Below are 22,061 nucleotides of genomic sequence, written 5' to 3'. Positions count from 1 at the left end.
CAGCAACTGTACCTCTTCCAGAAATAACTAGTTCCTTATTTACTACAGTAAATAAGGGAGTGGAATCAAACCCTCTTATGTCTCACCACCATCTTGCATCAAGAGACAATTAGCCTGTTACTTTAATTCCTCTCACCTGCTAACTCTCCCAGAATTTTATCCCATCAGTCCTTATAAGCAAAAGTGCAACTAAGTCACCGGATGCAGCATACTTTTGTGTCATCAGCAGCAGGAAGAGCAAAGCATATAAACAGTCATGCACAAGTACCACCCTTTTTATTAATGATGATGTCCCTTTTTACAGCTTACCCTGTGCTGACAGAACAACATGCCCTGCTCTGTGCTAGCTGCCACTTAAGGCTCCCACTGCCCAGGTGATGCACATGGAAAGCCTGCAGTGCCTAGCTGCGCAGACATGGGCTTTGCTGTGCAGCACTACTACTGTAGCACACACAGCCAAACAGACCTGGCAGACACCAAGTACAGCTATTGGATTTGAGCATGCCTTGTAGCTCTGGCCCAGGGCTAGCTGGTGAGCATGTCAGGGAGACTCTATCTCGGTGGCCACTTTGCTTGCTTGCAGGTCCAACAAATGTTGCCTGTCCAGCGACTGGCTGGCAGGAAGGAAAGGGCCAGTCCAGCTATGTGGTCAAGAGGTTCCTCCCAGCATAGATTCCTTCAGTTTCACACTAATTGCAAATAAAAAAAGGAAGAGGCACCAGACAGGTCTCACAACTGATTTGATTGGTGACTAAGCAAGCGTGTCCTCTGCCCGCTGCTGGCTGCCCCCTGCTCACAGGGACTGCCGGGCTATGGAGCCCTTCATGTGCTCCCAGTTGTTATAGAGAGCGTAGAGGCCGGTCAGTGTCAGACCTGCGATACCGCCACGTGCTATCCCACGCACTCCACCTGAAAAAGAGAAACAGATTAAGGCCCGTTACATCTGAGGACACAGTCAGCAGCTCAAATCCAGAGGCATCTTAATGAAAGGTATTTTTAATACTTTTCCAGACAAGATACTTGTGCTAATTCTACCCTCCCTCAAACCTGCTGCCAGGCTTGGGAAATGTCACTCCTGATCCTGACTTCTTTGGCAAGTCTTCCTCTCAAACTAAGTTAGTGTTGCTGCCTTAGTGAATCATTACAGAATACTTGAAGCAAAGATAGCTTTCCCCAAGTCCGGCTTTGTCTATTCCATTTGTCCTCAACTCCGGTGTTTACAGGAAGATACCATCTCTTTCTGCTTTAAGAACTCTTCCTTTTCAGATGAGGAATAATAACCACAACAATGTTTGTCAGTTATTGCAACTAGTTTTGAGGGCAAGGAGAAAGAGCAGGAAAGAAATAAGCAAACACAACAGTAACTGATGTGGACATGACCTTGTGTGCCAGATTCTTGAGGGCTATCATGACAGGCTTACCACTGCTTTTATGTATTTCCAAAATAATTTTAAACCCTTTTAAAAATAGAAGTAGATGAAAAGGCTCAACAGGCAAGAATTTACTATGGCACACACTGAACAACTTTCTTCATTCTCACTATTGTTAATATTCAAAATTATCATCTTGTAATGGCAAAAACTGAGTAACACAGGCAATCAGAAGAAAAAAAAAAAAGATATTTTTCTACTTTTTACTGCTCACTCAAGACTTGAAGTTTCTGCGTGTCATGAAGGGAAAAACACAGGGCAAACCTGGCTACTACCAGCAGCCAGTGTACTTGGCTGAAGCTGGGAGTCGGATGGCATCACAACTCCATTCCACCCATGCAAGGGTTGTGGTATACAGGGCCAGAAGCAGAGACTTCTTTTGCTCTTTAGTAAAAGCAACAGGTTTCTGTTCCTCTGTGGTAGAAAGTGCTTTGGCAAAGCTCCCAGAATGCACAAAAGAATGCACAGGAACACCTGAGAATATGACCCCCAACACTAGGAAAACTTCGCAGACTCCAAGTCAGTGATGTTTGTCAACCCCAGCCGAAGCAAGTTAGATCATGTACAGTATACAGAACAAGGTTGGTTTCTGCTTACAGCTAGATAAAACCTGTCTGTTTTACTGGTAAGACTGACACTAGAATTCAGGTTCCTCAAACTTGAAAAGAAATACACCTCAGCAATCAGTGATTTGTTTTATTTTTCTGTTGCGGTCATAAAGCTGTCTCACAGAATTGCACTTCGGCTTGTACTGGGACAAGAAGCTGTTGGCGTCAGCTAGACTGAGACTGCATTACTTGTGCTGAAAGATTAAATGGATTTCTTTGGGGTTGTTAAACCTACTTGCATTGCCTAGGCACGTAGCGAAACCAAGGAGCTGCAGAAATGATAGCAGAAGTTGGACTTGGTACCAGAGGTCACGTCTAGCCAGTTTCATTGTCAGACCAGCTGCGACAATTCAAGAGCTTTTTGGGATACAAGCCTAATTAAATGTGGATAATTCCATAGTTCAAAGGAAAGCCATATTGTGTATGCACCTATGTGCCTCAGTTGGGATTTAGGAACACAAATGTAGAGTTCTTTGATAGTTAATCCTGAACTTGTTCCACTAAAACCTTTCCAAATGAAGAGATTGCAGCTGTGTACACAGAACTAACCACATGCAAGCAGTTTCTGGCAAAAATCCACAGGTGAAACTTAAAGGACACTGTGCAAAACAGTTATTGAAGAGAAGTGTAAATACTATCTCCTCATTACTTTGGGGAAAAATGAGTATAACGTTAGAGAGCCTGATTTCTCACAGGAGAAACTCCCAAAGAGGGGTTCTAACCATTACAGCATACAGGGAAATAAACAAAAGGTGGAACATCCTCTTTGAATGCCACACGGTACACAGCTGTGACTATTTCTGTAGGTTCTTCCCTCAGCCCTCAAGTTCAACTTATTTCCTTTCCCTTTAAAAATCCTTGAAGGTTGATCAAGGCTGGTTCCAGATATTGTCAAGGCAGGATTTCATTGGATAGCTGAGACACTTTTTAGCATCCATGAAGACTTAAAAGATGCTGTGCTGCTAAGACACACTGCTCCTAATGCAAAACATGTTGGTAATGTTTTCATGTGCTGAGGTCAGACAGGTGAGGATGGCAGCTCTGTATCAACTTAAAAAGTGTCAAACATGGGACATAAAGCAGCCTGCAGGCTTTTCAGACAGCTTAGGGACTTCACTAAAGAAGCTGTTTCAGTGGAAGTCTGTCATGAACAGGAACTGAAGTTCTGCAGTTGGTACAGGTGCATTACTGAGTTAGACAAAAAATCCCTAAGAGTCAAATATAAAAGAAACGTTTCTTACCAGGTTCCCTATGCTTTTGCAACAAAATGTTAGCAGTAATTTGTTTTGCAGCAGTTGCACCTGATTTCTGAACTATCCACAGTAATTGCAAAACAAAAAAAAAAGCGGGTGGGGGGAGGGTGGGAAGAAATTATTTCCCTGAACTGGTTAGATTTGCACATGAGTAAACACCTCTAGGTCAGTGGCAGACATCAAACAGTAATGCACTATAGAACACAGCCCAGTTGCTGGGCAGGAAATGTTAAGCCCTGTGAGAAGATTACCTTGTTTGAAACCCCAAAAACTCTCCACTCCCACCCCAGCTGTGTTTGCATGATAGAACACATTCCCACCCCTCCTCTGCAATCGCCCTCTGCAAGCCTCTGATACCAAGCCTGCCCTGACAAACCCTGCTAGAAATGTGGCTGTAAGCCCCGTATCTTCTATGTCCAAGTAAGATAACTTAAATTTCTAGCTGGCAGACATTTCTGAAGCAGGTATTTCGAGATCAGGCAACTTGTACAATAGTTGAGAACTACTCTGGGTTTCCAAAGATACATCTGATGCTCTAAAGGAGAATTCTGTTGTCTGGCTTTAGCTGCTGAGTTCTTTCACCAGAGTGCAGAAGCTCTCACTGTCCCTCTTCTATGTGTTTAAGATAGATTTCAGAGCATGCTGCACAATGACATTCTCATAGTACAGCTTTGCATTTCTTTATGGTATAATCCTAACTGAGCTTGACTCATACAGCAAGTAGCACCATTATTTGTACTGTGTGACATGAGGGCAAAACCTCCCATTTAGGACCCTGATTCTCTATTTTCAGAATCTGTTATTCCCATTACCCTGGGATAGTTTCTGGGATGTTTAAACAGGTAGCAATGCACAGCAAGCATTATGAATACCTTAACTGAAAAGCCTTATATGCTTATACTAACAAAAGATGCGTAACTTTTGTGATTAGCGTCCCCTCTTCCAGTCTCTCTGATATATTCAAAATGCAAACAGTTTCTCTTCTTTAAGGGCTTCCAGGAGCAAAAATATTTTTAAATGGCTGAAAGGGCTTGAGTTCTCAAGTGTACAAGGCAACCTCAGTTATGCTCCAAATTCAAGCACAGTGGTGATTAATCAGACCCTCTGAAACATCAGCAGACATTTGAGCATCTGTGGGTGGTCCTATGCCAGTAGAAAACTGTTTCCTTCTGCTGCTCCAAGACTATTTTTTTACATATTCTTGTAAGTGTGGACCGACTGGACAGATGGGCAGAGTCCAATGGGATGGCATTTAATAAGTCTAAGTGCCGGGTGCTGCACTTTGGCCACGGCAACCCCATGCAGAGCTACAGGCTGGGGTCAGAGTGGCTGGAGAGCTGCCAAACGGAGAGGGACCTGGGGGTGCTGATTGACAGCTGCCTAAACATGAGCCAGCAGTGTGCCCAGGTGGCCAAGAAGGCCAATGGCATCCTGGCCTGTATTAGGAATAGTGTGGCCAGCAGGAGCAGGGAGGTCATTGTGCCCCTGTACTCTGCATTGGTTAGGCCACACCTTGAGTACTGTGTCCAGTTCTGGGCCCCTCAGTTTAGGAAGGACATCGAGACACTTGAACGTGTCCAGAGAAGGGCAACAAGGCTGGTGAGAGGCCTTGAGCACAAGCCCTATGAGGAGAGGCTGAGGGAGCTGGGATTGTTTAGCCTGGAGAAGAGAAGGATCAGAGGCGACCTCATTGCCCTCTACAACTACCTGAAGGGTGGTTGTAGACAGGAGGGGGTTGGTCTCTTCTCCCAGGCAACCAGCACCAGAACAAGGGGACACAGTCTCAAGTTGTGTCAGGGGAGGTTTAGACTCGAGGTGAGGAAAAAGTTCTTCACTGAGCGAGTCATTCGTCGTTGGAATGAGCTGCCCAGGGAGGTGGTGGAGTCGCCGTCCCTGGAGGTGTTCAAGGGGAGATTGGACGTGGCGCTTGGTGCTATGATCTAGTTGTGAGGTCTGTTGGAACAGGTTGGACTTGATGATCCTTGGGGTCTCTTCCAACCTTAGTTACTGTGATACTGTGATACTGTGAAAGTCTGTGGCCATAGAAGTTACCGCGGAAAGAATGTAGGCTGCAGAAAACCGTGTTCCACTTGCATATTGCTGCAGCTAGGGTAGTATTGTGGTTAAAATACAGAAGCAACAAAGCCTGAAACAGGGAGAATTTCCTGTAATTACTGTGGTATGAAGGCTAAAGGAGAACAAACAGTACATTGTGATTTAATGTACAATTTCAGAATTGAATTCAGAAACTGTTCAAATTGCTTTGCGAACATTGTACCAAAATCCCCTGGTTTTCTCACTGACTGAAAGCAGCAGCATGTGACTGATGAGATTACTTCAGCTACTGTAAATGGCAGCAAGAACCTTGGAAATCCCTGCAGCTCTAAGAACTTAGTTCACTGTTTCTGCTTAGCAGAGGGGAGAGTGCTTCCAGTGGCCATGCACATTTTAACAGACATTAGTTCTCAATTAATAAAGAAAGCCCCAACAAGCTACTGCTTGTAGTGCTTGCTTGTAGTTGTCTGTTAAGTTAAAAGCAGGTTTTAACTTGAGTTCTTGTAAAATGCCTGATGGCTCTGAACTTCAAAGTTCAGAAGCAAATTCTTGTTCTTCATCAAATAATGCACAAAATTAAGAGATCCCAGGATATGGACCTACATCAGTCTGCAAAAAGATCCTCTTCTCCCACTCCCCACCAAACAGAAACAAGTAAAAAAACCCTGACTGGGCACACGAATTAGAGGCATTTATAGCTGAAGAAGTAGTTAGCTCACAGAACTGCTCCAAACTCCTACCCACTGAATTTCACAAAACTGATCTTTAGCTCTGGCCAGACTTTACTGCTAGCAATAAAACATTTAGCTCTTCTTAATTCATAATTTGCTGACTTTTCAGGGTAGTGGTTCTGAGGTTTTAAGTTGAGAACTACTCCTTTCAGCTACAACTAGCATGCAATTCCCTTTTCTTCAGCTGCACACCATTTTACAGCAAATTATGTAACACCCTATTGTGCAAAACACAAGAGATGCCCTACCCAGTATTGGGTTCCTACTGCACAGAACTACAGTAAACAAAATAATGTGGTTTGTCTGAAGTATTACTTTATTTTGGTTCCTGTTTTCTGTAATCTCAAGGGGCGGGGGGGGAATTATCTAAGAAAAAGAGCATCTACAACCTGTGTAACACTGAGATAAGAGGTAAAGGTGGTTTAACTTTTTTGTTTACTGAAGTCTCTGTCAGGAATTTCAATTAGCAATTAATGACTGTTACACTGGGTCACACCAAAGTCCTATCTAGCTCAGTATCTTTTTTTCATGAGTGATCAATCCTGCATGTCTGAAGAGTGTAAGATCCTCCGCCAGCTATATCTTTGTGACATAATGACTGGGAGGTGTCACTGCATGGGGGTTGGACAAGATGACCTTTGAGGATCCCTTCCAAGCCAGTATAATATGTGAACCATTTTCATGGTGGGAGGCTTGGAGAAGTGGAGACTGAGGGTGACCTCATGGTGTTTATAAATATGTGAAGGGTGAATGTTGGGAGGACGGAGCCAGGCTCTTCTCAGTGATATCAAATGACATGACAAGGGACAATGAGTGCAAGCTGGAGCATAGGAGGTTCCATGTGAACATAAAGATACCTTTTTCACTGTGAGTGTGGAACAGGCTGCCCAGAGAGGTTGTGGAGTGTCCTTCTCTGGGGACATTCAAAACCTACCTGGATAGGTTTCTGTGTGACCTGCTCTAGGTGATCCTGCTCTGGCAGGGGGTTTGGACTAGATGATATTTCAAAGTTCCTTCCAATGCCTAACATTCTGTGAATAATGGTGATATAGCACACAGTGACAATCATTTTTGCCCTTTGCTACTTTCAGACACTATTACAATTATGATAAAACAAAACAAAGTTGCTTGATTTAGTAAAGAGGTTGCAGACACATGAGAGAGCTAAATATTTGGTTTAAGGTATGTTGGCATTTGTGCTTCACATCTATGAGAGAAACTTGGCATGACATATCTTAATTTCTGCCTTTGAAATTGAAGACTAAAGGATAGTACCTTATTAAGCAGAAATTTAATTCTTGTGAATTTAGAATAGTGGACTTCCTTCTAGCAAAACTCAAATGGGTTTCAGTTGCAACATTTGTCCTCCATACACCACTGGGAAAAGAACGCAAAGGGTTTTCATTCATTCATCACTCACCTTCTACCCAGAACACTCAGTCTAAGTTGTGAGCTGAAAACCCAGCTCTCATTAAGTTGCAGGTTTAGTCTAACAATTAATCCTATGCTCATATTGCTGCACTTGGGCTAAAATTCAGTAAATGATCTTGCTAGTACATTCCATTTTGAATAAATGTGAGAACTAGAGATCATTTTGTTCAAAAGGATCAACTAGTGTGCTGTTTCAATGCCCCCCCCCTTTCAAACTCAATTCAACATCTGCCAATCAAAGCCACACAGTATGCTGAGACAGATTCCAGCTAACACTTGATTTATAATGGCAGATAAACAGCACTTGACTGGCTCTGAGGAGGACCATCAGAAGTCCTGGGGACTTAACTTCTTTAGTCACTTTCAATGGGGAACTTTCAGTGACTAATATTGCTTCCAGTTAATACAATGTGGCTGAACTTCCACAGTTCTCATCTGCAGACTTTTTAATGCCATTTCTTTTTCTTGGACACAAGCTGTGGGTTAAACAGCCATGCACAAAAGTGCTCACAACCCAATAGCTTTAGAAGGTGAGCATTTTGGGAAGCCTTTTTCATTTGACTGCTGGCATTTTGGTAAACATAGAATAGAATACATAGAATAAACCAGGTTGGAAGAGACCTTCAAGATCATCGCGTCCAACCCATCAACCAATCCAACCCACCTAAACAACTAACCCATGGCACCAAGCACCCCATCAAGTCTCCTCCTGAAAACCTCCAATGACAGCGACTCCACCACTCCTCTGCAAGAGCAAACTGTGAAAACTAGGACTGGTTTTTTGGGCAACAAATCTCACCTTCAAAAAGGTGAGATTCAGGCTAGATGTTAGGAAAAAGTTCTATACAGAAAGAGTGATTGCCCATTGGAATGGGCTGCCTGGGGAGGTGGTGGAGTCGCCATCATTGGAGGTTTTCAGCCAAACAGAGAGGGACCTGGGGGTGCTGATTGACAGCTGCCTAAACATGAGCCAGCAGTGTGCCCAGGTGGCCAAGAAGGCCAATGGCATCCTGGCCTGTATTAGGAATAGTGTGGCCAGCAGGAGCAGGGAGGTCATTGTGCCCCTGTACTCTGCATTGGTTAGGCCACACCTTGAGTACTGTGTCCAGTTCTGGGCCCCTCAGTTTAGGAAGGACATCGAGACACTTGAATGTGTCCAGAGAAGGGCAACAAGGCTGGTGAGAGGCCTTGAGCACAAGCCCTAAGAGGAGAGGCTGAGGGAGCTGGGATTGTTTTGCCTGGAGAAGAGAAGGATCAGGGGTGACCTCATTGCCCTCTACAACTACCTGAAAGGTGGTTGTAGACAGGAAGGGGTTGGTCTCTTCTCCCAGGCAACCAGCACCAGAACAAGGGGACACAGTCTCAAGCTGTGCCAGGGGAGGTTTAGACTCGAGGTGAGGAGAAAGTTCTTCACTGAGCGAGTCATTCGTCATTGGAATGGGCTGCCCAGGGAGGTGGTGGAGTCACTGTCCCTGGGGGTGTTCAAGAGGAGATTGGACGTGGCACTTGGTGCCATGGTCTAGTTGTGAGGTCTGTCGAGACAGGTTGGACTTGATCCTTGGGGTCTCTTCCAGCCTTAGCTATACTGTGATACTGTGATAGGAAGTTATTAAAACCTTGCTATATCAAAGAGTTGAATTATTAATTTGCCTATGGTTTAAGTATTTAAGACTTCTAAAGGTAAATATATATTGATGTTGAGTAAAGGCGCAACTTAGTGGGAAGTCTTACAGAATTAGGAAAGGCACTCTGGGATAAGGTGGCAGGACAGGAAGAATGGGAGAAGCAACAGGAAGGACAAAGCATGAAAGAAAAAGAAGGAAAATAAGATTGGAATTATATTCTTCCAAGAGATGTGAATTTTCATTTTCAGAACTAACTCACGACTTCTAAGGTCTACTGTGCCACTCAATTTTCCTGTATATGGTGAGAAATATATTTGACTTTCTGTGCACTACAGTTCATATGCACAATAGTGAATACAGACTTTACTACACTCACCTTTTACTGTTAGCTCAATAGTTCTTATGTTACAAAACATAAGTCCCATTGTGCTCTGGTATGAAAACTGCAGTGTCATATGGCTGTGCATGTGACTGGAGTAGTTATCCATGGCTGCACTATGCCAAAGAAAGGGATTAGAGATAAAGCCAGCTTTATACTTCTGAAAGGTAAGGGGAAAGCTTCTGCTGGAGTGCAAGATGGCAGTTGTCCCTACAGAAAAATGTTATGACTTTTATATTGCTATCCTGTACAGCTGCCACTGCCAACCTGGTATGTCACTCATGAAAGCCCAAGTAATTCATTACAAGAGAGCTATGTGCACTTGCAAGGTTAAATGCACACACTGCTGTTTAAGAAGGCTGCTTAAGCCAATTATTTCTGGTTTCAATTAGTCTTGGCCAGCAGCGAAAAAATACTTCTCAAATTGTTTTGCTCAATATATAAAGCTGGCCTCCCAGAAAGCTAAGACACTGAGGCCCAGTCAGACATTCAAAAATATATTCTAGAATCATCTCCTCAGTAAAATGCAGGTGACTTATGCAGGCAATCCTTCAGTGAAGAACTCAAATCTTATACTTTTTCCTGTAGTAATGTCAGTCTGTGATACCCTATAGTACTCCAACTGTTGAGCTGTTGAGAATATGGGTTAAAAGGCTTTATGCTGATGAAGCTCAGACCCTCTCTTCTGCAAACAATTTGGTATGCATCAGCAAACTAACCTTAAATCCATGCTGTTCTCAAATAACATTGTTAGTTTTGACCACTATGCAAAGACTAGAGTCCTACTGCAAGACAGGTTTCACAAACAGCACTGTAAATATATTAGTTTCTTTCTCTATACTTTAACAAAATGAATTTGTAAAACTGATTTACTAAAATATTTTCCCTTCAGGAAAAAAAAAATATTTCCATGTTAAACTTGAATTCCTGATTCTTCACTTTCTTGCTTTTCTCACAAAACTTCTAAATAAAGTTTTGCCTTACAATCTATTTAGGATTGTAGTGGATGAATACCACTGCCTCATTTTTGCTTAGAGGAGGTAATCCCACTTAATATGTGGATGCTTTTCACATAGCTAAGGCTAATTAAGGAAAACTTGCTTTAAAAAAACCACTCCAGCTAAATTACATTGGATTCTTTCCACCTTGCACAGGAGTAACAATAATCATGAGAGCTATATTGTCTGATAAATACTGAATAAATATTCAAATGTTTACTCATAGTTATTATATAAAATATATACTCAGCTCATTCTTAGACATGTTTTTTAAGTATAGCAGGAGTAAAACCAACAGTTTCTCGAGTTTGTAAGTGAATGCAGGCAAATGGGGAACTACCTTCCAAAATGGAAGAGGGTGGTCAGGGAACAGAACATGTTGTTTATCTTGATGCAGCCAAGCTATTACAAGTGATTCACGTAGAGCTGTAAAAACTCTACATTCTAGTCCCACGTTGCTAGTGTACCATTTTTGCACTGCCCACTTTCAGAGCAGGGATGTAATGAAAATCCTAGTAACTAGGATAAAGTGAAAGAAAAGAATAACTAGAAACATTTTGCTACTCTACCAGTGCTTTTGTATAGCATCCCTGTCAAGGTTCCAGCAGCTATGGTGTTCAGGTCATCTTCTGCCCCTCTTGTTTTTTCAATGACGACTCCAAATGCACTGTAAAGTAGAGCTGGGAAAGAAAAATACATTAAAAAAATCCAGTTAAAACTCCCATGCTCCAAGACACAAGGCACAAATCCAGGCTTTGTGGAACTATTTACACTATGTTTCTGAAGCACAGATATTATCATCTTAGAACAGTATTAAAGGGGCAGGAATCCTCTGCCAAATTCTGTCATTGATGTCCTTTTCCAGCCCTATTTCTATTTTACAGCCATTTTTACTTTCTCTTTGGTTAAAATGCAGCATTCTCACGACAGTTAATACTGCCTTAAGACATGATGAACATGTGATAGAAAGCACTGACTGAAACTTAAGATCATTTTGCTAGTTCAAATTTTGTGTTTAACTTTACGCTGGTAGGTGCTATACTGTTCTGTGGATGGCATCAAACTAAACAACACTTTCCAGGCAGCAGGAAAGGTTGCTGCCCACGTGTGAGGGAGATGAAAAGCAAGTAGAGCATCATGATCCTGTTATCAAGGGTAGAGTACAACGGGCTACATTCCTCTTGTCAATGACTACCAGATTGCTTGGGATTTGACATTAACAGCTGTTTCACCTCTGCTTGCATTTCAAAACTTTTTCCCTGGATGTCCTTCTGCTTCAGCAGAACTTTGGGGACTGTCCACGAAAGGATTAGGGAGAGAAATGCAGAGCCTTTTAGTATGGATGCATAGATAATCTAAGCATTTTGATGAAGGGAGAAGACACCTCCATCCTCACCACTCATGACAGAATCACATTTCATGCTGACAAAGAATGGTAGAGTGTGTGATCATTGTAAAGTGATGAAGACACTATGCCACTTCAATTCATCCCTTGTCCTCCAAGAATTGGAAATGTTCTGCTAAAAAGCATGGACATCATTCACATGCAGTCATATTAATGTTGTCAAGTTGAACAGTGGCATCTTTCCCCATTCAGCAGAGGTAATGGTATTTTAGCTTGCCTTAGTAGTACATAGTACTCGTTTGCCATTGGAATGAGCTGCCCAGGGAGGTGGTGGAGTCACCATCCCTGGATGTGTTCAAGAGGGGATTGGATGTGGCACTCGGTGCCACGGTCTAATCATGAGGTCTGTGGTGACAGGTTGGACTTGATGATCTTTGAGGTCTCTTCCAACCTTGGTGATACTGTGATACTGTGTTAACAATGAGGGGAGGGAAGAGCTGAATTCAGCAAAATTTTCTTAAAAATAGTTTAATGCAGATACTGCTGCCTTTGTTCAGCAACAGAGTGACAAAAGTTGTCAGTAGTGGGAAAAAAAGGAAATCTCTGAAGTAGGGACATGCTGCACAAATGAAGCAAAATGCAAAAATACTTACTATCCTTGGAAGGAACTGCTCATGCAGCTAGGAGAAGGCAGAGCTAAACAAAATCCCAAAGTATTTTGGAATGCACAAACATTTTCTTGAGTAATCTTTCCTCAAACACAGCTGGAAAAACCTGTTAATGTGTTACTTAACCTGGAACCTTGAACTGCAGTGTCCCTGCATCTCAGTTTTCAGACAGATTTTGATTAGATACAGAACAGAAAATAAGAGAGGGGAGGGGAGGGGAAGGAACACCACACCCTGTAAAACCCCAAATCTTCCCACCATAAAACTCACTAGGCAGCTCTTATGAGAAGTGTGTAGTTGAATCCTATCTCTAACCATGGTCTCTATATTATGCCTCAAAAGATGTCTGAGTTAAATGGCAAGCTAACTACTCTTTAGAAGCAAGACTGAAACAAAATGAAATAAATGCAACTTGGTTTATGTTTGGATGCACTTCTCAAAATCTAAATACATATAGATCAAGTTATAACATGATGTAATCTGTTCTAAGTATTGATGATTCTTCTTCCATTATCTCTCTGTGGGGCAATGAGATTCATCATTAATCTTCCAAATAATTTCATCAGATTTGGATTTCTTCTTTCACAGTAACTGAGCACCCTTTGCCTTTTTAAGACTGGGGAGAGAAAAAGCCAAAGATCGTGTAATCTGCAGGGCATTAGCTATTTCTCTGACTTTCATGAAATCATATGAAATTGGTTTTCTGATGTGATTTTTACCTCCTAACCACCTCTCCCCCCAAATCTCAGTTCTCAGATTTCTTTCCTTACACCAGGCTTTTGCCAAATTTTCTTTTTTTTTCCTAACCTGTATTAGTTATAAGCAATGTTTGAAGTAGGCAGTATCATATGTGATTTTTCTCATAAAAGGACACATTTTTGTAGTCTCTATCACATTTCTTTTAGAGAGAAATACTTTGTTGGCTCTAACTGGAGTACACTGCAGGTGGCTGCTCACATGAACAACGAGTCTCCTCTTAAAGTTATTTCAGAAGTATTCAGCTACAAATTGTGAATTAACTGGGATTTCTTAGCAAGTAGGCATTACCTATATTTTTCAGTTATTCAACAGCTAAAGTTCTTGTTTGTAATATACTATAAATGTGGGGGTTAATTACAGGCATTTGGCTACTTATGGTTAAAATCTTATTTTAGCCTTCAATTGCCTCTTCAACAACTATTGTAGTGTCCTCATTTCCCAAAGAACTGCAGTTTTTATGGATTCCATAATGAAAACATAGAGAATACACTTTTCCATCAAACAGGTATCTCTTTAAACTCTTTTTCTTGCAAAATAATTTTACTTACCCAGAGATCCCAGAGTGTTAGCCCATAATGCTCCTTGTCTTGTTACCATATTTAGAATCCTGAGAGGGAGTTAAAAATTTATTACAACCTTTAGCTCTCTGTATTTACATGGAGGCAGTGTTAACAGTAGTAGGTATAACGTGTTTACATTATGCATTTGATTAGTAAAACTGGAATAATTAACTAAAAGACCTTCAAAACCAAACAGTAAAGAAAAGCACACATCTTGGTAATACATAATCTCCTCTACCATGCATAATACAAATAATAATGTAGACAACATTGACAACACAAATATTCAGTCCTGTCAAGAAAATCATCTCTTTTTTCGGTTCAAGCTTGTCCTTTTATAAAGAATCTATCCTCTTCCCTTCAAATGAGACTTTAACCCTAGCTGATAAACGTTCCTTACAGGATGACACATAGATACTGAGAATGACTGATACTTGGTAAAAGACCTCCAAGAAAGTTAGTGTTCTTCTAGGAGATGGACATAACACAGGGACCTTGTGTCAGGGAGCATGGTAATACCTGAACAAATGGTGTGGGTATTAAAAGCAAGTCAGGAATAAAAGAGGCAACCTTTTGAACTTCCACCTGTCAATCTTAGCACCCAACAAAAGGTAAAGTACCCTGAGTATTTCTTATGTATGCTTCCAGACTAGCACTAAAGAGTGAAAGCAAATCTTTAGTGCGCTCTCAGGGAAGCACAATGCCACTTCTTTTTGGCACAGTTGTCTCCAAAACAGTGACAACAGCTGCCAGAAGAAACGACTGACCTTTATCTCCCAGCAGAGTAACACTATCACAGGCACAGAACTGCTCTGGACAGCTGACTACCACTGGAACATTATCATTTAAAGCAATGGAAGTGCCACACATTACACGCCTTCTGATTTGAGTTCCTTTTCCACTCTTTTTTTTTAAATTGGTTTTTTTTTAGGAGACACAGTCATTAATGAATAAACATGAACATTAATGAAAAACTTCATTTTGAAACAAGAGGATAAAAGCCCAAGAGGCTAAGGTATTAACAAACTCCCCCTAATTACACCCCCCATTTTGTTAACATGACCTCCATTCTGAATTGGTGAGAAAATTAATAATGGTGACATGAGAGGGAACTGACAGCAAGATTAAAATTCATTTAACAAAACTATGTTTATGCACATTAAGGACAAAGTTGAAGGCACTCTAGGTGAGTTTCTTCCCTGCATCTGATAGGACAACACATAACCGAATACACTGTTTCGAGGTGATGACCTTCAACGGGCTTTTTCCCTCAAAGGGCAGGGACTAAGAGCCGCGTGTGCACTGACTGCCACCTGCTGGGCTCGACTCATCAAAGCTTGCGTTTAGCAAGGTGTTTCAGTCTGATTTCCGAATACGTTAAGATACAATTCTGCTCATCTGTAACACTGCGGAAGAGTCGTAACTATAGTGAATACTTTGATTCTATCATTCTAGAGGTGGTAAGGAGGGGGACAAAGAATACTAAAAAATGAGCATAGGTAGTATAAGCTGTACTAGGAAAGATTAAATTCCTCTAAAATTTCCTTCTCCCAAAGTATTATGGAGAAGTGAAAATGGTGTTCTCCAGTTATTTCACCCCTCTACTTTTCCGTGTTTCTTTCACTTGCACTGAAGTTTTCTTACAGTCATGTCTAAGTTACTAATAATTCTAGAGGCATACTGCAAGAAAAAACATGCGCTCCTATCTTCACTGAGTTCTTTGAAACCATCAGGTGAGGTGAAAACATGGGAGTGCTATGGATGTTCGTGCACACTGTCATTCAGAACAACTTCCACCATCCAACACTTGCTCAGCAGCATGCACCTAAGTCGCCCCAATGCAAATCCAGGCAGGTCCAGCTTTGAATTTTAATCTTGAGCATTTTGAAATATTTGGGAAAGAAGACAGAACTCACAAGTATGTGACAGCAAAAAATAGCTCAGAGCAAAATATGCCGCTTCTGGGAATATTTCTACATATAAAAACATACTTTTGACTTTGAAGTAGATTTCTAGTAAATATCAAAGTAGCAATTTGCTCTCAAATAATTAAGGTACATCAGAGGACATACCAACTATCACTCTTCTCCCAGGCAACCAGCACCAGAACAAGAGGACACAGTCTCAAGCTGCACCAGGGGAGGTTTAGGCTGGATGTTTGGAAAAAGTTCTACACAGAGAGAGTGATTGCCCATTGGAATGGGCTGCCCGAGGAGGTGGTGGAGTCACCATCACTGGAGGTGTTCAGGAGGAGACCTGATAGGGTGCTTGGTTGCATGGTTTAGTTGGTTGGGTGGTGTTGGATGATAGGTTGGACATGATGATCTTGAAGGTCTCTTCCAACATGGTTTATTCTATTCTTCTCTATTCTCGAAGCAAAAAGCTTGAACTGGCATAACTAAAACCATTTCGCAGCCTAGGAAAGACAAACACTGACTCCCATCTGTCCCCACCAGAGATATAAAAATACACTTATTTTTGCAGTGTGTTCAGGTCTGATCTTGTAGAAGGTGGAAGAAACAACTTTGTGACTAAGGGGTGCTTTTTAAATTTGAGATTAAACACTTACTGTACATTTCTAGGTTTTGACCATGCCATATTCTGTGTCTCCTTCAAGCCAAGTCGTAAACCATTCAGTGCACCAAATGCTGCCCCTAGTTAGCATAATAACAGTTGTTACTTTTAAAGAAGAAACAAACAAAAATCACACTACTAGAAGCAAATACTGAAAATAAGACCTTGGTGTATAGACTGAGGTTAAATAGCTGTTTATGTAAGGCTAGACTGCCGAACAGGACATTTACAATTTCATCATTTACTGCAGTTCATAGGTGTGGCCTGGACTGCTGGCAAATGTGAAAACCACAACCACCTACCTGTCATACAACATCCTCCAATGGTAAAAAAGGCCAGCTCAAATCTGCCTCGAGTTTTGTTGGCTCCTGTGGGCAAGATAAACTCATCTGTATCCTAGGGGAAAAAAAAAACACACCAAATGTTTTTGTATCTTCCAAAATATCCCAAGTGCTTCAAAAATCATAGAATTAGAGAATGGCCTGGGTTGGAAGGGATCTTAAAGATCATCTGCTTCCAAACCATCTGCCATGGGCAGGGACACTTTCTACTAAACCAGGCTGCTCAAGCCCTCATCCAACTTGGCCCTGAACACCTTCAGGGAGGGAGCATCCACAATGTCCCTGGGCAACCTGTTCCAGTGCCTGAACACCCTTACATTAGTATGGCCTTACTTATGTAGGCCACACTGATTACTTTTTTTTTCTTTAATCCATATAAAGAACTAGGGGAAAGAAAAAATACAACTAGTGTTTGTGGAGTACTGTTGTGTACAGTAGCAGAGATGGAATATACTCTGTGCATATTCTAGTAAGAATGAAAAAAAAGACTTCAAAAAGATAAACTGACCAAAAGGGTGTCATTCCTTAACTGTCCTGACATTTTATAAACTACATCAGGCAGCCAAGAAACTCATACAGTATGGTTGCTGGTTGCTTTTTTGGGGGATTTTTTTTTTTAATTACTCTTTGCTTATTTAATTACATTTTGCAGCAGCCATGAGTACGACTGTAGCATTCATTATTATGGGAAGGCCAGGCTCATAATGTAAGAATGTCAAGAATCAGATCAACTTTCTCACTGCATTCTGAAAGTAAATAGATGTTTTTTAAAGACCCACACACCTTCATAAACAAAACAGTTGTAAAGGATAATTATTGACGTTATTGTATTCTAAAATATTAGTTGTGCATTTTTACTTGAATTTTTAGTATCACAGAATGGTTAAGGTTGCAAGGGATCTGCCGAGCCTGTTTAGTGCAACCCCCCTGCTTAAAGCAGGGTCAGCTAGTGCTGGTTGCTCAGGGACTGTAGCTGGGCTCTACGAAACTCCAAGCACTTACTAGGGCTAAACATAAAGAGCAGTGAAGTGTTACGACCAAACCCATAGGCTCTAGTGTTGCACTAACAGGTGTCTTTAGCACTAATTTATAGGATACTCAGGACACTAACCCATACCTTTTCTTTTAAAGCAAGTTTTGTTTGGTCAAGTTGTTTTTTGAAAATCTTAGTACATACACTTTGTTTAAAAAAGCTCTTGATATATCATTTTTAATGCCAACCATCTTCCCAGATATGGTGTATTAACTAAACGAGACAACTTTAGAGGGTATTTTTTCAACCACTCAACAGACAAGATAATCATGTCAGTGAGTACACTGCAAATACAGGCACATCTCTTGTCTTCTATCATTATGGGAATGTTACATTATAAGTCAGCTTTTACTGAAAGAGAAATATAAAAAATAGCCTAGAACTGCATTTAGAGATTTCCACTTACAAAAGAAGCAGTGACATAGTGTACCATAAAACAAAGGGCACAAAGATTAGCAGATACTATACGACTGTTGCCCTTCAGTGCTATTTCTGCAAAATGTAATGTTCTCACATAATAGAAGCCTGATATGTAAAAATATACAGACAATATTAACTGAATTAAGGTACACCTTTATTGGATTAATTTAAATCTTTTAGGCTATAGTTAATGCTGCTGAGAAAGTAAAACACTATAGGACTTCGAATTACTTTCTTTACAGTGGCCTATGTTACATTAAACAATATTAAGCTGTGTAAGTATGATAGCTGTGTTATTCTGTAGAATAAAATGGAAAGCTCTACTTCTTGATGGTCTCCCTTCAGCTGGCAAATGTCCTAAGGAAAGTGGTGTGAAATTTGCTGCTGTTGTGATGATAGCACATCTGATGACAAAGCCTGTCTGGGGTTTGGGTGAACACCTGAGAAAACTGCTTGAACTCACCACAATAGAGAAAGTTAATTCATCAAAACGGTGGGGAATTTGTGGATGCCCTTACTGACTGAAGGGGCTCCATGGAGGGTGTGATAAATGCCAGAAATCATGGCAAGGGTATATTGGAGCTGTATGCCTTCAATAGTGTCAGGCTCCTGTTGATACAACAGCATTACTTATCTTCTACATTTTCTTCTTCTAGATGCCATGGCACTGCAGGCTTTTATTAGGAACAATATAAAATAAAACCTTCAACTGTTCATCAGTTCAAGATACTGCATGGCATTGCACTCTTCACATATGAGCATACAAACGATGGAATAATGTACAATACAGTAAGCTGCCTTCTCACCTGTACTAGATACCTGGGGTCCAAGTTTAAATACGGGGACAAAGGACTCATTCCAGTTACTGAAAAAAAAAAAAAAAGTAGCATACTTTAACAGCGGCCTCCCTAGTAATAATTTCACATCCCGCACGTTAAAAGGGGGCAGACCTCGTGCGTGGTGGCAGGGAAAATTCTGCCGTTGCACAACTGATTAAAATATAGCACCGACTGACACCCCCTGTTCGGGGGAAGCAGCTGGGATGGGACGCACACGCCGCCTCTGTAACCGGCGGCTGTCGCAACACGCTGCCACCGCCGAGGGGCCGGCCGTAGGGAAGCTGCGTCCCTGCTCCTCCGACCATCCGGCACGAGCAGCCAGGGGTAGCCCTGCGGCCCAGCTTCCCGCAAGGCTGCGCTCGGCTGGCTGGGTCCTCTGCCCAAGCCTTGCCATGCCGATTCCCGAGAGCGACACCGCCGCGTCTGGCCCCGCAGAGATCGGGCGCCCGGCCTGGCCTTGCTGACGGGAAGCGGATACTGCCCTTCCCCCCTCCAGCACCACCACCTGCATTGAGGGTGGTCGCCGCCGCAGGCCCCGCCGGTCGCCCCTGCGCGCCGGTACTCACGTGGCACCCCGGCCAGGTCGGCGTGCGAGTACCCCACCCCGCCGGCGCCAAAGAGGCCGCCGAGGCCGGTGCCCTTGGAGTTGCTGCCGCCCTCCATGGCGCTACCGGGCCTCGCGCCGGCCGCTCGCCGCAGCAACGACCTCCGCGCGTCGCCGTAAAGCGCGTCGCGCTGCTTTCCGGCCGCGTGCCCACTGCCGGCGGGGGAGGAGCGTGGTCACCATGGTGAGAGGGGAAAGGCGGGCGGGGAGCCATTTTGCTGTGAGCGGCGGCTGGTCCTGCCCCCTGTTGCTGGACGCGGTTTGGCCCCGGTCCTGCCGCTCCTTCTTCGTCTCCTGCCGAGGGAGCGGCCGGCGGGACGAGCCCGGTGCTGCGGGCCGGAGGATGCAGAGAGGCAGATCTGCCGGCAGAGCCGCCGCCGCATCTTCGCGCCGTTCCCGAGGGGCGGCTGCCGCCTGGTCCCGGCGGCCGCTTGCGGGCCCGCGCGGCTGAGGCGGGCTGGGCGGGCGGAGGTGGGCCTGCTGAGGATGAGTGCGGGCTGCGGGCGGGATCCCCCTCGGAAGAGAGCCCGACCGAGCACCGACAGCCCCGGCGGCGGCTCCCAGGGAGAGCAGTCGCCGCCGCCGCTCGGTCCCCGCCAAGAGGGGCCTGGGGGCAACAACTCCAGCGGCGGCAACAGCCCCGCCACCGCCGTGGGAAACAAAGGTTTGTATGGATTGGGGCTGAGCCACCCCCGGGACAGGGGCAGTGGCTGGTCTTAAAAGGGGCCTTGCCTGACGTTCTTATCGTTCTGTCCCAGCTTCGGTGGCTTGGGCTGTTTCTGGTTACCAGGGGACGGGACTGCTGCCTAAAAAGCTTGGGAGGTGATGAACTTGCCCAGGCTGTGCTGCACCCCTGTTCGTTGGCTCCGCCGCCGTCGTGGGTGCCGCTGGGTCCCTCGGCAGCCGCGGCTGCGCTTGGGGCTTGACCAGAGGAGGCGGCTTGGCCAGAGGAGGCGGCTTGGCCGGGGCCTTCGCCAAGTTGCCATGTCCTTGTGCTGTGCCGCTTCTGTTCGCGTGATATGCTGAAGTGTGTGTGGGACACGTTAAATGTCGGCAGGCCGCGTGTGTCGGTGCACGTAGCCTTCCTGCAGCTGGCCTTCAGTGGCTTCAGTCGTCGCTGAGCTCCCGGAGCTGGCGTGTCCTGTGTACCCGAGCCCGGTGGTGTCTGGCAGTGCTCTTTGCTTTCGTTTGGAGCCGGCTTTAGGTACAGGATCGTTGTCCTCGTTTTGTGTCCGATTCTTTACAAACTTTGAGTAACAGTGCAACCATCCAAGTGAGGTCTGAGCCGCTAAGGGTAGCGTGTTTCGTGTGTGAGAGAAGAGAGGTTTGCTGCAAGAGAAGTGAGGGCCAGCAGCGTATTGTGCCAGGCTGTCACGATGAGAGCCAAAGGTGATGACGGGGACCCACGTGGGCCTGTGGCTGCTGGTCGTGTGGGTTGCCCCTCCTGATGTGTAACAAAGCTGCCTACGGAAAGTTCCCTAGTGCTTTCCCCAGGTTTTTAGTTGGAGCTATCAAAATAACATTTTAATGTACAATGAAGTACCCATTTCAGGAACAGAAAGGAATACAGAGAAGAAGAAACCCGAACAGATTTGCTGTGGTCTTCAGTTGATAAATTAGACCTCATTAACCAGTAACTAAGAGGTAACTTTGAGTAGATAATATTTTAATGCTAGATGTATGCCCTTTTACAGAGTGATAAATAAGAATGTTCTAAAAGTTCAGTTGTTTAGTGGTAGAGGAAGGGTTGGGCAATAATTTGAAGAGTCTTGAATAGAAATTTAGAAACCACTTAAAAGAAAACTGTACCAGTCTGGTTTTACTGTTTACACTGAATGTAAGCATAACTTGTCAATTTTTTACCTTTTAAAGTCTTTTTACTGCCTTATTTTTAGCAAAAGAGAGGTGTTAGTAGTGTTAAAGAAAAATCACGTGTGTCGTGTTGGTTATAGGGCTTAAATGGCTAGCTAGATGTGAACGTTCAGACCAAAACCATTTTGTTCTATACTGACACTGATTCCATAATTTCCATTATTGTGCTAATTCCCTGTCTCAAGAGGTAGTCATCTGCCTTTGAAGAGATTTATTCATCCCCTGTCTTAACATGTCTCCTCAGTTGTTTTTTTCTAGCTGCTTGTTTCCCCTTTTCTGTAGGCAACTTGGGTTAATGCTTCAAACACAAGGTGAAATTTGGTAAACGGAGTGATAAATATACTTCAGCTTTAGTGAATCTTTAGAAATACTAATAAAAAAGTGGTTCATAAAGTCCATCAAGCTGTTTTGCCCAACTATTTTTGTCTGAGTGGGGTGAAGCTGAACGTTCAAAAAATTGAATGGCTGAGTATCCATGTGCTTTTAATCTATATATAGTTTGGCATTACTTTCTGGTGACCTGGTCTCAGGGTGTC

The 22,061-nt window shown here is 43.3% G+C and overlaps 2 protein-coding genes and 1 non-coding gene across 3 annotated transcripts in view; 1 reads left to right on the top strand and 2 right to left on the bottom strand.

The window, feature by feature from the left end:
* Positions 1 to 257: 257 nt before the first annotated feature.
* On the bottom strand, positions 258 to 19,865 carry LOC104301340 (mitochondrial import inner membrane translocase subunit Tim23). Its single transcript, XM_054163921.1, has 7 exons — positions 19,616 to 19,865; positions 19,017 to 19,075; positions 16,719 to 16,812; positions 16,412 to 16,496; positions 13,831 to 13,889; positions 11,080 to 11,190; positions 258 to 909 (listed from the first exon to the last, which is right to left on the bottom strand). The coding sequence occupies exons 1-7, from the start codon at positions 19,710 to 19,712 to the stop codon at positions 794 to 796; spliced, it is 621 nt and encodes a 206-aa protein (XP_054019896.1). The 5' UTR covers positions 19,713 to 19,865; the 3' UTR covers positions 258 to 793.
* On the bottom strand, positions 14,476 to 14,677 carry LOC128897398 (small nucleolar RNA SNORA74). Its single transcript, XR_008462369.1, has one exon. It is a non-coding gene; the product is annotated as a small nucleolar RNA SNORA74 (small nucleolar RNA).
* A 58-nt stretch (positions 19,866 to 19,923) lies between the features above and the next one.
* Positions 19,924 to 22,061, top strand: part of PARG (poly(ADP-ribose) glycohydrolase) — a 63,586-nt gene continuing 61,448 nt past the window's right edge. Inside the window, exon 1 of the mRNA XM_054163924.1 lies at positions 19,924 to 20,317. Coding sequence (XP_054019899.1) covers positions 20,140 to 20,317 — 178 coding nt within the window. The 5' untranslated portion in view covers positions 19,924 to 20,139. The remainder of the gene's footprint in view (positions 20,318 to 22,061) is intronic.

The sequence above is a fragment of the Dryobates pubescens genome, chromosome 8 (genome assembly GCF_014839835.1).
Source record: "Dryobates pubescens isolate bDryPub1 chromosome 8, bDryPub1.pri, whole genome shotgun sequence".
Taxonomy (NCBI): Eukaryota; Metazoa; Chordata; class Aves; order Piciformes; family Picidae; genus Dryobates; species Dryobates pubescens.
This window is presented reverse-complemented; position numbering and strand designations above follow the sequence as displayed.